The sequence below is a fragment of the Vigna unguiculata genome, chromosome 11 (assembly GCF_004118075.2).
Source record: "Vigna unguiculata cultivar IT97K-499-35 chromosome 11, ASM411807v1, whole genome shotgun sequence".
In the NCBI taxonomy this organism is placed as follows: Eukaryota; Viridiplantae; Streptophyta; class Magnoliopsida; order Fabales; family Fabaceae; genus Vigna; species Vigna unguiculata.
This window is the reverse complement of record NC_040289.1, coordinates 474,142-489,398: the sequence shown is the minus strand read 5'-3', so window position 1 is coordinate 489,398 and position 15,257 is coordinate 474,142. Positions and strand designations below refer to the sequence as shown.

Genomic DNA, 15,257 nt, shown 5'->3' with positions numbered 1-15,257 from the left:
AAGAAACTTACATTAATTTCATTATATTAATGAAACATTGACTCCTATGACTCACAATTATTAAACAAATCAAATACTTACGAAAAGATTGGAACATTTGCATACGTGTGTCCATTGTAGAGTGACTCAACACCGTCAACAACGAAATAGCAGAAAAAAGTGCGTGGAAAATTGTGATATGCATGCATCACAAATCCATACAAATGATGTATATGAAGAAACATGGAACATCCAATTTCAAATATTTATTTATATATTTATTTAATATTTCTCAGGTATGTATAAAATATTTTCTGGGTTTTAAACCATGTGGAGGTTATATGATTCTCATTTGCATAAGACAATCATACATTACAACGTTGAAATGTAGGTGTGAACTTCAAATTTTATATTGAATAAATACGTAGTCTCTTAACTTTCAATGAATTTTGGAATTAGTCTATTTCAAAATTTTAGACCAATTTAGCACTTCATCTCTCAAAATACGTGAATTTAGTTCTTTTAGTCAAATTTTGTTAAATTTATTTGACATTTCAAGTGTATTTTATAATATTATTTAACTTAACATTAAAGCAAAAATATATCAAACAGTATAAACAACTCAAATACAATCTTGAAATGCATATGAAACATCAAATAAACCTAATAAAAATAATTAAAGGAACTACCAAGAATTGTAATGAAAACTTCCTTGATCCTTAATTAGCTTTTTTATATATAATAGTTTCACATTATTTGGAGTTAAAATCAATAGTTATTTAAATATTTGTTTTTCAAAATTAATTAATTTTTTTTTTGTTTTAGTTATAAAGAGTTTTTTTTTAAATAACTAAATAAATTAAAATGAGATTTTTCAAACAAACTTTGTAGAACATTCTGATGACAATTGTGAGTAAATAACTGCTGAGATTAGTCAAAGAGATGTTAGAATGTAATCAATTACATGCAAATAAAAGACATATCAAAAGGCTGAATCAAATAGTAATTAAAGTTTAAAGTTCAAGAAAAATGAAAAAATTGAATTGTGATAAAACGAAATAAGGAGAATTACCAAGTGAAAAGGAAAAGATTTATAGAGAAAAGTAAATTTTGTTTACCAAGAATCACTCTATACTTATTTTTCTAATAAAATATTATATTTATAATAAAGTAATAACTTATATAATTATAATAAGTTGAGTGTAAGAAAGAATGTGAATCAATCATGACCCATATGTTTAATAAGGTGTTGGTCGAAGAAATAACATTGCCACGTGTCGATTAAGGAGAAGACTTAACAATGTATAAGAAGAAAGTTATGATATTTTAAAAGTTATCTTTATTTTTGTAAGAATATAATTAATTATTGTGAAAATCTTTTACTATAAAAAAAAGAATTTATGTAAAAGGTTGTTTTTTAATTTTTTTTTCCTTAATGCATATGTTTATTCTACACAACACAATCCATCTTTTATGTTTGAAGATTTTATATTAATTAGCGATAACATAAATAATATTTTTTAAATTACTTTTTATGATTGAAAAAGAGTAAATTTACTTTTTTTTAAATCGTCACGTATCAAGTTATTTGTGTGGAAATGCAGAAAAGGAAAATGAATCCACATGGTTCCAATTCATGAAAAAGAAAAACAAGATTTATGGAGAAAGATACGTTGGTTTTTGTGCATTAGTCTCATTGTTCCTGGTTTTCAGTTTGATAGCACGTGAATATATTCTCTTCGTTGCACAACTATCATAGTTCCATGCACAACATTTCAACATCTTTGCACTGCAACCATCACGTATATTTTTAAATTTTAAATTAATTTAGTCTTTTATAAAAATACGTGAATTTAATTTTTTTAATCAAATTTTATTAAGTTTATTTGATATTTCAAATATATTTCATATAATAGTATTTGACTTAACATTAAAGCAAAAATGTGTCAAACAGTATAAAAAACTCAAATACAATTTTGAAATACATACGAAACATCAAATAAATCTAATAAAATTTGATTAAAATGACTAAATTCATGTATTTCGAAAAAAAAATGACTAAATTAATCCATAGTTTTAAAATAGACTAATTTCAAAATTTACTGAAAGTTAAAAGACAAAAAAATATTTAACTCATAATTTATTTATAAAAGAAAAGAACAGTGAAGAGGTATAGCTAAAAGGAGAATCATAAAAACTTCAACTAATTTCAAAGTTGTTGATGTATTTAAATCATTGTGTACATCACTTTACATCTGCTGACACTAATTAACAACTTCCATTACTCCATACAAACTCAACTAATTTTTATTTTTATGTTTACTTTCTAAATCATCCTTATTTCTCTTCATGAAAATCTACTTTGGATTATTTCACCAACTTATTCCCACAAAATGTACTTCACAAGCAAACCACAGGACCCACTCATGGCTAATCTTTACACATACTACAGTTTTCATTACACAACTATGTCTAAGACCATGGATTCATATTTGGAGTGTGTATTATTTGCAAATTAACAGACAAAATAAAAACAAGATGCAAGAGACAAAAGTATATGAAATGATTCAACTGGGAAAAATTATGGATTCCTAAAGTTTTCTAAGGTGAGCTTCTTGTTGTCTTTCGTATATACCTACAATGCGGTTTCCGTGTCCGTGTCTGTATCTGTATTTGTGTTTCATAACGAGAGAGCAGTTTTCTGACTCTTGAAGAAACGATGGAATGGAAGTATGTGATTGAATGTGAGAGGAAAAAACCTAATGAACTTAAAAATCAAGGAAAGGGAAAGAGGTAATGTCTTGCATCAAATTCTCCAAATAAAATTCTCCTTGGCCATGATTTCCAAACCCTAATGAGTCCTCAACCTTGGAGGAGCCTTGAATCTTATGAGTGTTATCGAAGGAACCATAATTGAAGTGGTTGTTGTTGTGGTTTTTGACATCAATTGGAACAGTGTCACTTTCAATGCTTCTTCTACTTTGTAGTGAAGGAAACCCCATTTTGTTATTTGGTTCCAATGTTCCATGATTCAGTTGGTGTCCATCTTCCATGCAGGGAAAAAATTCTGAAACATCATTAGTGATATCACAGTGATTGTTTACCAACAAGGAAAAAGGGTCAAATTGCATGGATGATATGGATGAAGAGGAATCCATGGTCATGGTGATGTTCATGATGTCATCATGTTCATCAAAGGGCATGATGATCCCATTCACAACATCTTTATTATTATATTCTGATGAGTCAGTGGTGTTGTTCAGTGAAGTGTTAGTTTTCATCTTTTTCTTCAATGTAGAGTTCCAGAAATTCTTTATTTCATTGTCCGTGCGACCAGGGAGACGTGCTGCAATCTGAGACCACCTGAGATTAACAAAATCGAAAAGATTAAGGAAAGCAGAATAAGAAAAAGAAGAATAACATCCGATATTTGCTCATATATACTGCATATATATCTCCAACATAGAGATCTAATATTTAATATATACAACTATTCATGTATTTAACACTTTAATTTTTTCACTCAATGTACCAACCTAATCTCGACCGATGCAAATTTGACATTTTACTTCGTCTTATAGATCTCGGTTATAGCTGAACCAAAGCCTATAAGAAGGCGGTATCATTTTTACATTTTTGTCCAACTATATTATCTTGAGTATCTGAAAATCGGTGCAGTAAAGAGACTTTAGGCCTTGGTTACAAAAGAACTGAAGCCTATAAGACAGCCCAATAACCAAAATTTCAAAAACTTAATTATCATTGCCTATATGAAGATGGCACAATTATCCAAGAAATAAATATTATTGCAAGTATTTTAAAATTGTGAAATGAATAGTTGATGGGATAAAGAAAATGTGAAAAAGTTGAACATGAAAGTAGTAGTTGAAAGAAATATATTTTGTAGCCGTGTTTGTTCTACCTCAAATGTTAGTGTACATGTGTATTTATATACCTCACTCTACCTACAAGATTATTCACTACTAAAAAGACACATATTTTTTGTTAATTTTATTTTGAATTTTTTTTCTAAAAAATACTTATATATTTTGTTATAAAAAATAACTTGTTAGAAATTGTTACTAATTGTTTTGAAAAATATTTTATTAAAAAAAAATTTCACATCAAATTTTGTAAAAAATACTTATCAATTTTATAATTTTATAAAAAATAATTATCCACTAAAAATTATTAGCTAATTAATACTCTTAGAAAATTGACAAAAAATAATATTTTCTTCCATAACTTTATAACAAATTTGAAAGAAAAATTTTACGAAATATAAGAAATATAAAAAATTCTATTAATGATTCTAAAAAATTTTAGCCACGGTCTCATATTTTTACAAATTTAGAATGTTATGGATTTTTATCTCTTACCTTATATTTTTCTACATTGTTCTATAATTTACTTTACATTTTAATAATCATGTTTAAGAACTTTATCATGTTTTAACTTCTATTTGGTTTTCAATTCCTCCCTACAATCACCAACCTCGTAAACCACTCAAACTAGTACACAATCCATTCTTTCACGGTCTCTAAATCTATTCCATGCATGAAATTTTTGGTGGATAATAGATCTTCACACACATTGCATCTATTTGTCTCTTCTCTCCAGAAAGATGTTGCAGTTTATTCATAATCTGAAACATGATGTTGGAAAGAACATGATGATGATGATGAGAAGGTGAAAAGGAAGAGAGTGAGTATATACCTGTTACCAAAAATGGAATGCAAATGGAAGATGAGGTGCTGTTCTTGGGATGAGAATGCACCACGTTTGAGGTCAGGTCTGAGGTAATTGATCCAACGAAGACGACAACTTTTGCCACATCTTTGGAGACCAGCATTCCTTGCAATGTCACTCCAACAACCTTGTCCATTTGTGAGCATGTACCTTATCAGCTTCTCATCTTCATCAGGTGACCACAACCCTTTCCTCAACTTGCTCTTATTACTCTCCTTCATTCTGTCCTTGTTTGCCATCAGATCAGGTTTCCTCATTCTCCTATGCTTCTGGAATGATCACAAAAACTGTAATGCAATGTGTGTGTTTTCTTGTTTTGAGTGTGATATGATAGAGGCCTATATAGGTGAATGATCTTCATGAGGGTTAGATCAAAAAGGGTTCATAGGGTGGGAGATGGTGATGATGAGAGTGATGGTTGTGGAGTTTGCTTAAAATATGAATATGCATGAGAGAGAGAGAAGAGGGATTGTGTTTGTTGGTTGATGGGTAGAGTGGAAAACGGATTGGAGGGGGACCTCCATAACACAAAAAAGAGAGTCATCAAAGAAACAAAGGAGAGGGATACTTGGTCTTTTCGTCTTGATTTAATTTGTCGGATGGTAACCACTTTTGTTTAGATATGTCAGTTTGTTATATATTTTTAAAAAAATGTCAATCGAGTTCCAACTTTTCAAAAAATGTTCCAATTAGGTCTTTTTTAGAAAAAAAAAATTCTTAACCTTGTTAACTTTATTCATGACTTTTACCTCTAAATTGTAATATAAATACCAATATTTAATTTTGTAAGTCATTTTAAATATCAATACCGTTAACTGCGTCTATGATTTTTTTTTTTTCTAAAAGGGAAACCTAATTGAGGCATATTTTCAAAAATTAGGACTCAATTGATAACTTTTTAGAATTGAGTACCAAACTGACACATTCGAGCAAAAGTGGGTAATATCCGACTAATTAAACCTTTTGTCTTTAACTCAATTCATGTTTTTTGTTTCGATATGGTTCGAATACAAACGTAAGTCTAAGTCCCACATCAGATAAAGTTAAAAAGTTGAGTACCATATAAGATAAAAGATTCATAAATTCATTGTATTAAGATTTTAAATCGGAAGTAGTGTCAATTTTTTATATCACGGTTGTCTTTTTGATGAATTTTTCTCTCGAAAGATCCATACATATGTTTTACTTCACTCTCAAGGTAATCATCATCTTCTATTCTTATGAAGCTCAAAATTTTTTGCTTCCACTTCACATAATGCTCTTTCTCTCTCTTGGTTTTAAACTTCAGATTCACGTGTGTTGAGACCAGATGCAGATGATGACTGTGCTACTTTTGTTGGGATTTAATTTAATACCATAATGTTGCACGCTTCACATTTGTTTGTTAATTTTCATGTTCTTTTATGATTGTGTGTGGCTTACATTCTGTGCATGAATTTCAAAAGGGCTAACCACTGTTTTGGCATATTTCTTAAGCAAATTATTTGCACCTCCAACCAAGCAACACCATTTTCTTTTTATCTTTTTTTTTTCATTTTTCGGCATAATGTTTCAATTTATCTGTGATAAAGATATTATATATCTTCTGCTATTATTATTTATAATGAGAGATACCATATATTTGATTCTCTTTTATTATTATCAAATATTATGTTTTATTAGGTTTTACTTTTCTCTTTATATGATAAGACATTATATTCTGTATATTGAACAATATTCTAATATATCAATAAGAAAACTCTTATTAAATTGTTTTCATCAAATACCTCTAGTTAATATTTTTTCTACTCATAACTTATACATATCTATCACCGTTGTCATAAATTTGGAACAAAAACTATGACTTGCAATGTGTACAATTTGTAATAAAATATCCATAGCATGCATCAGAAAATGTTGGCTTTTAACAGTTACTGATAAAATGATGAACACACCCATCATTTTCTTCCTAGCTGTGAAGGTGGTTCCCTTTCCTTTACCTAACATTTTCTACAGAAAAGTTTCATGAATCATAAATAAAAAAGAAAACTGTGTCATCAATCTCAGTCACAGTCCAATCCAAAACCAAATAGAAACAAACACACATTGGAATTCTGTTAGTTGCAAGGGCAATTAATGTTGTTATTCACACACTCCAATCTCTGTTGTGACAGTGACTCCCACAATTTTTCTGAGAAAAAGTGAAGCATATATATAAATCTCTGAAGCTACTCAAATAGTTCGAAGACATCGTTTTCTGCATCAACAGCTGTTATGGAACGAAGAGGGCCACGTTAGAAACAAAACCAAAACTGAAAAGAAAGTGCTCATGCTTATGAGGATGTGCCAAGCAACATTCTACTTTGTTACCAAGACAAGAAAAAACAACTCATATACGAGGATTCTATTTCACACCTCGAGTCTTTTGAGGGAAGAATTCACATACAACGACGATTTGTTAGGAATTTAAGTGTGAATTTAAGTTTTATATGGGGTAAAAATAGAAAGTAGAGCATAATATAAGGATGAAGATCCATAAATCTATTGTCTTAAGTTTTGGGTTGAGAGTGGTGTCAATGCCTTATGTAGTTGGACTCAAGTCTTATTGATGTTGTATCTCTCCAATAAAATTCACTCCCTATAAAACCTAACAAGTAGTATCAGAAAGTCGATGATTAAAACCAACTCAGACGAGTGCAATATGGTCTTAATATTTAAGTTCTAGGTAAGAGATTGACACTACTTTTAATTCAAAATATTAAAATAATAAATTTATGGATGTTAATTTTTTTAAACTTTTTATTTTTATACTTAAATTCACGTATGAATCATAAACCAAACAAAAATTATTTTATAAAACTAAAGGAAAAATGGTACTTTAACAGGAATCATCGTGTACAAGGTGAAGTGCTCAAAATAGAAGACAAATGAGGATAGGAGGTTGAGGGTTACTAATTTTAACCTAGAAAAATGTCTAGGTACAGAATCTCTTTGTTGTGTTTTTTTTTCGTACTCTGTCTATTTCAGCTTTTGTCTGTAAGTTTATGGATTCAATCATCACAAAGGGCATTTGAGAATAAAGTGTGCATGAAGAAGTTCATCACTGAATTTCAGCCATCCAAATTCCAAACATGTTAAAATTCCAAACTCTTTTCTAGTAAAAAAAAATTTATATGGGACCAGAATGAGTGTATTTGGTAGCACAAACCCCTGAAGAAAAAAAATGTTAATACATAAATATGCATTGTGCTATGTCAGAAGTGTCAAGAATCAAACACATTGCAATGCAGCTTTTGAAAAAAAAAGAAAAACATTAATGATTTTACATGCTGCTCTTGATATGAACAGGACCACCAGTTCGATGAATTTTGTTGCCAACATTTTCAAAAGGACTTGTAGTAAAGTCGACTGGAAATTTTGTTTATTTTACTAAAGTCTTTTCTTTAATTTTATTTGTTTAAATTTGTGTGTATATATATTAATTAAAAACATTTTTATTGGTTAAATATTTTTCAAGTTTTTATTTGATAAGTTAAAGTTATAATTACTTTTATATATTAAGTTATTTAAATAATTAGAATTTAATTTATAAGTTGTAATGATTTAAAATATAACATTGTTACTTATTTACATTCTTAAATGATACAATAAAAAAATATTTTTTAAACTATTTTTTATTTTTATTTTTATTTTAAATGAAATTGAGTTGGCAAATCACAACGGACTAGAATGGTCCTAAAAAAACTTGTTATTCGTTTGGTAAAGGAAAAGAAAATAAAAACATATTTGGATGAAGAAAAGGATAAAAGGAATAAAAAAATGATTATTATAATATAATTAATTTAGTGGGTATGCAGGGAGTGGCCAGAAGTACATTGTCAATTTGTCTTTGCTTTTGATATCCAAAATATTTGTGTGTGTTCAAATCGAGTCCAGATTTTTTATTGGTTTTTTTTTCTATACTTTCTATTGAGTATTAAAAATACATTGTATTGGTATTTAAAATATCTTTTTAATATATTTTAAAACGTCAAAATTAGTGATAATCAGTGTATTATGAAGGCACATTAAAGGAATAACACAAAAAAACCCAGCAGATAATCCAAATTTGTTTAAATTATGGGAATCATCTTTGTTATTGAACATTTTGGGACTGTTTCATATTTAGACTCAATGTGATCTTTTTTTATCGTGATTAAATATGTTTTTGGTCTCGTGGATCTAGTAATTTCAATTTAATTTTAATTTAATTTTTATTAATTTATTTGATATTTCAAACATATTTCATGATAGTATTTCAGTTGCTTATACCGTTTGAAATATTTTCACTTCAATGTTAACTAAGAAATATGTTTGAAACGTCAACTAAATCTAACAAAATTTGATTAAAATGACTAAATACACGCATGTCTAAATATAGAAGACAGACTAAATTGGTCCAAAGTTTCGAAGAAGAACTAATTTCAATTTTCATTAAAAGTTAAAGGACCGAAAATATATTTAACTCTTTTTTTAACGTGTCAAACCTTTTTATTTACTAGTTTCATGAACTATTAGACAAAGATGAAAAAAGTGTTTGAAGAAATTTTCTACTACAAGAAAATTCTTAAACAATGACCAATTTTATTAGTGATAAAAAATAATTAGTCACTATAGTGATTAATTGAGATACCAATTTATAAACTAAAAACTATTGATAACTAAAATTGTTTGAAAAAAATTATAATTAGTCTCCAAAATTGATAACTAAAATAGTTTATATTATGAATTGATTTCTAAATTGGTCACTAACATTAACTACCAAAATTTTAACAACCAAAAAAATTAGTCTCTAATTAAAAAAATTAGTTTCTAAACATATTTTTCATCACTAAAATTTTCAGAAATAAAATTCAAGATTTCACATATCAATCAAGAAGAAAATTATTGTTCTGATAAATTAACTAATCTTGGAATTAAAAATAAGTTAGCTTATAAATTGTATTTTGTTATACCTCAAATTATTTTATCTGTTTAGAGACGAATTTTTTTACATGAGTTTGGAGTGACTTCCCATGTTTTTTTTTTATATAATATTTTATGTGATGATAAATTATAGATAGTGTCGTTTAAGTTTTCAAAAATAAATAATTATTTATTACATAAAAAAATTAAAGTAAAAATAGTATGGCATAAAGTTGTGATTTTGAATTGAGAACCTAATAATATTGAAATAGCCCACAGAGGCATGATCGAGCTGACACTTAGGTGGGTTTTCGGATGCTTCTTCCTGCACCTCCATACTTTCTTACTATACTTACTGGTTTTAGATTCATCACATGTTAGTGAAATGCTTCAGATACATGTTTTGTTATTTTTAATTGTTCTTGCTTTTCTAGAATCACGCTAAGTTAGACCCTCCACCTTAAATTAATTAATTGTTATTATGATTATTATTTATCACTAGTGAAATAATTATTTCTTTGTTTTTGCACGTGAAGGGCTTTCTATGGTCTCAGCAACTTTTATTCACTGTTTCATATATGTGGATATCTTATTCATTCTGGAAACTTCTTATGTTAACCATTTAAAATATCTAAAAGATAAAACAATTATAAATATTTCGAAAATTAAAAGAAATAATAAACCATTTAGAGACGGAATGAAAAATTAAAATTACTAGAGGCCAAAAACTATATTAAAAACAATATTAAATAATAAAAATATTTATATTTTGCTTGTAACAAATTCTGTGTCTTCTATTGATGAATTAACTTGTCTTAATAACATGTTTCATTACTAGTCCCTCAAAAAGGAATCATTAGCATCGTTACATTTTTATTCTATTTTTTTAAGTCTTACGACTAGAAATAAATAGTGAATGAAATTTTATTTTATAAGTTGGTTTTATAAAATTAAATTAGATTTAAAATTCATTTTTTAATATGATATAGAATAATAAGTTAAAATTTATTTTATTAAAATTTATTATAGGTTGAATTTATTATTTCGTTGAATTGTTAATAGACTATTTATTAATATTTAGTTTATATATTTATATATATATATATTATTTGAAGATGTATTATTTGTTGAATATTTAACATTTTTGAAATGTTGTTCCTCGAATCTACGAGTAAAATCTTTTACATGAAACACCTGAAAATAGATTTGTTTAGTGATGGACGTGTTCATGATTTGTGGCAAACTTTACTACACGTTTCCTTAACACAACACCACTTTCCAAGAAAAAAAATGAAAGTTTCAGCGACTTCTGATAGTGACAATTAAGTTTCAATTTATAATTTTATACAAATTAATTACACTCCTTTCCATTAATTCTAAGGTATATGTTTTAGGCTAAAATGATTGTATACATAAAAAGTAAATAAGATAATGATATATGTTACCATAAATTTAAAAATAAAACAATCACACGAGATATCAATATATTTGTGTAAAAACCTACTAAAGAATTCATATTTCATACTAATTTTGTCTTCAAATTTTTTTTCTACAAAATATTTATAAATTTTGTTATAAAAAGAATTTGCAAAATATTGTTGCCAATTTTTTTTAAATTTATATAAAATATTTTTCACAATAAATTTTGTAGGAAATACTTACAAATTTTATAGAAAATAATTCCCACAAAAATATTACTTTGCAATTAAAATTCTTAAAAAAAATAGCAGAAGAAAGTCTTTTCTTATAATTTTTTTTAACAAATTTGTAAGAAAAATCTCAAGTAATATGACATTTTTTGGTAGTGAATTATATATTTTAAAATAACTCAAACAATATTTTCATTTTACATTTTTTTTCTTACATTATATTGGGAACACTACTAAACAAACTCATATTTTCTGTCAATTTTGTTTTGAAAATTTTTTTGTATGAAATACTTACAAATTTTGTTGTAAAAGAAATTGTAAGAAATTGCTACCAATTTTTTTGTAAAATATTTTATATAAAACACTTTTCGTAACAAATTTTGTAAAAAATACTTGCAAATTTTATAATTTTGTGAGAAATGATTATTCACGGAGGAATTACTTTTCAATTAAAATTCTTAAAAAAAACAACAAAATTATTTTTTATAAATTATTTTAATAAATTTACAAAAGAAAAATCTCATATAAAAAATAGAGAAAGTTTTCTTCAGGGGCATCAGTTAAAAACTAAATTATTAACATTTACGTATAAAAAATTGTTAATGAATGTTAGCCGTAAATATAGATCAAAGTGAATGTAATGTGTTCTAATTTTTTTTTATTTCAACGAATAGATTTTATTATAATTAAATTAATTTGATTTGAATGATTAGATTTTTTTTATTAAAATATAAAATAGTGAAAAATTAAATAAATTATAAAATTAAAGATAAAATAAGATACTCCGAAAGATAGAAAAACATGAAATAAATTGAATTAAAGTAAAGTTGAATAAAAAGTATGAAATATATTATATAATTAATTTGAATAGATCACATATGATTTTTTTTTTTGGAATCCGACATAATCACTATATAAAAACCAATTTAAATATTGTTATGTTAGATTGGTTCGGATTAAGTTATCTTATTAGTATGAATTCGTACTTGTAACGAACAAAGCATAATAAACCAAAAATATAATTTTCAATCTGATTAAGGAATATATGAATAATACAACACCAACAATACGACATAGACTTTTTGGTGTTTGTACTTGTATAACAACAATTGATCAAACTTAAAGAATTTTTTACGTAATCACGGTGTTATTTTTTCAATAAAACATTATATGATGTGTATTTTATTATTCTTTATAGTATATTCTGAAAAAAAAAAGAGATAAATTTTTGGATATTTTTATTCTGGTTTCTTAATTTTAAAAAATATGGATATATTATGTGTGTGTTGGTATAGTACAACTTTACTCACTTAATTTTAATCCACGTGCTATACAAATATATAATTGAATTTAGAGTAAATTTGATAAATGCTCCTTAGCTTGTTAAATCAATTAGTGTAATAATTTTTTAATATATTGCAATTGTTAATTTTATTGTAACTTGGTATGTTAAGAAGTATAAATATTTTAAATTTATGTTTTCATATTTATTAAATTAATAATTTAATTTATAGATTACCCTAATTGCTACCTTAGTTGCTACCAAATGTTCCTTGAATGTAAAATAATGTTTTCCTTCACAAAAAAACCTATATGACTTTGCCATTAGATTGACTTACACTCATCCTAATAAAGTGTGTAAATTGATGAAAGCTTTATATAAAATCATTCTCTTTTTATCAAACTTACAAACCTTCTTTTATTACTTTGTTGATATGTGTTGATGACATTATTTTCATAGAATATCTTCTTGAGGTTAGCTTGGATTCTATATTTAAAATTATAATTTAAGTAACTAATAAATCTTAATATAAACTAGTAAATCAATTTTGCTATATTTTTTATTAATTTTTACAATAAAAATAACTAAAACGCATATGACTTTAAAAAACAAAAATTCTGAACAAAACGCATATTAAAACTAAAGCTAGTTTTAAGACTTAAAAAAAATTGTGAATTAAGTCTAAATTTCTAAATTATAAAACTCATATTCAACACCAACAAGGGGATATGCATGCGTTGTTACGGGAAATGAAAAACGCTAAGAAAATAAGAAAGTAGGAAGTTAAGAAGTATGAAACTAACCTCAATGTAACAAAGTATACGGGGAGAAAGTTGTATCATGAGTTCATGTCTACCAGAAATGAAAAAAAAAACTTTGGTTGGCCACCAATGCAAGCCCCACAATGAAAATTTTTGAGTAAATAACATAAGTCATAGCCGGTTCGCATAAAGATGAGTGAGAAAAGAAAGCACACTAGAATTTTTAAGACAACTTTACCTTGGACGTAGAAGAGTGTGATGTAAAAGAGGCCTTTCTCGTATGACTCATATGGATCTGACATAAAATAACATTGGTCCTATAGGTGTCAGACATAAAGGTCTCTTTTGCGTCAGAATGTTGTAGGTCCAACGTAAATATTGTCCACTCACTTGTGCAACAAAGACTTTTTATGTTGATTTTTGGAACCGACATAGATATAAGCAGCATAGAAAGTTCACTTTTTATGTTAGTTTTGTAACAACCGGCATAAAAATTTTATACCAAAATTTTCATGAAATCCTAATTTCACCATTGCTCGTTATATTTAAACCCTTAACAAGCAAGATCTCAAACATTCCATCAACTCCTTCTCGTTTACCAATTCCTTCATTCAAAACTGTTAAGTTCAATTGACAATTAAATATGGAAAAAGTGAAAAATAAATGAAGTGAGGAAAAACATTCATTGCAGTAAAGAGAGCAGCGATATTACCACGAGTATCGAATGTGAGAGTGCAACGAGGAGAGACTTTGACAATGTGGCGAGGAGAGCAGAAAAGAGAAGAGTGATGAGAGTGAGAACAACATAGATAAATGTGACAATGAGGAGAACGAAATTTTGCGAGGAGAAAAGGGAGGAGCGACGACGAGCGAGGACCACGAGAGGGATGAGCGAATGCAAATGCAAATTAAGGGAACATACTTCAACATGAGAAACAATGCGGCAAAAATGGGAGAAGAAGTGTAGAGGAGGAGCAATGAGGGGAAGGTTAAGTGAAGCGCGAAAAGGGGAAGATGAAGATATAAGACATTATGTCAGTTATAGTGATGAACCGACCTAGAAAGTCTTATATTTTATTACAAAAGTGTCACTCTTTCACTTTCAATGTCAATTCTAGGTATAAGCATAGAAATTTTTCTACTTTATTATGTAATTGCCACCTCGCCAACTTTTTATGCTTGTTCTAGGAATAACTACAAGGAAAGTCTTCTACTTTATTATAAAATTGTCACCTTATTAACTTTTATGTTGATTCTAAGTATAGTTAACATAAATCTTTTTTATCATATTTACGAAATTGTTAACGCATCACTTATTATCTATAACATAACAATATATAAAGGGGATTTCCCTTTTTGTGTCCACATTTTAAAATATCAATTTTACCCTTTAAATATAATAATTTTTTAATTTTTTAAAAATTGACTGTTACTTTTACAAACTTTTTATAAAATTGGCTATCTCTGCTTCTTCTCTTCTTCTTTATCAATGGTTATTATTTCATCTGTTATAATATATTTTACTTTATTTTTAATAAATATAATTTTAGTTTATATATTAACTTAATAAAATTATAATATTATCATATATTAATATAATATCATACATATTTAAAAAATTGCATACACAGATACGATAAAACTGTGTTTACGCCGGTAATAAATGAATTATAATCCACATAATAAGTTATCATAAAAATTTGTTTTTGCATTAGTGACTTATTACAATAATATCACTATGGAATCTTTTGCATATGTTAGATCCACACAAGACATAAATCTAAAAACATAGTAGCCTATTTTTTTATTAATATTTGTGAAAATAAATAAATCATACTCAATAATCCATATTTTCATGATTATATCAAATACATCCAAATGGATAATAACAATTTTATTCACATGTTCTTTTAT

General features: G+C 26.8%; 1 protein-coding gene across 1 annotated transcript; it reads right to left on the bottom strand.

The window, feature by feature from the left end:
- Window positions 1–2,222: 2,222 nt before the first annotated feature.
- LOC114170517 (transcription factor MYB83-like) lies at window positions 2,223–5,106 on the bottom strand. Its single transcript, XM_028056012.1, has 2 exons — window positions 4,696–5,106; window positions 2,223–3,342 (listed from the first exon to the last, which is right to left on the bottom strand). The coding sequence occupies exons 1-2, from the start codon at window positions 4,983–4,985 to the stop codon at window positions 2,748–2,750; spliced, it is 885 nt and encodes a 294-aa protein (XP_027911813.1). The 5' UTR covers window positions 4,986–5,106; the 3' UTR covers window positions 2,223–2,747.
- Window positions 5,107–15,257: the final 10,151 nt, after the last annotated feature.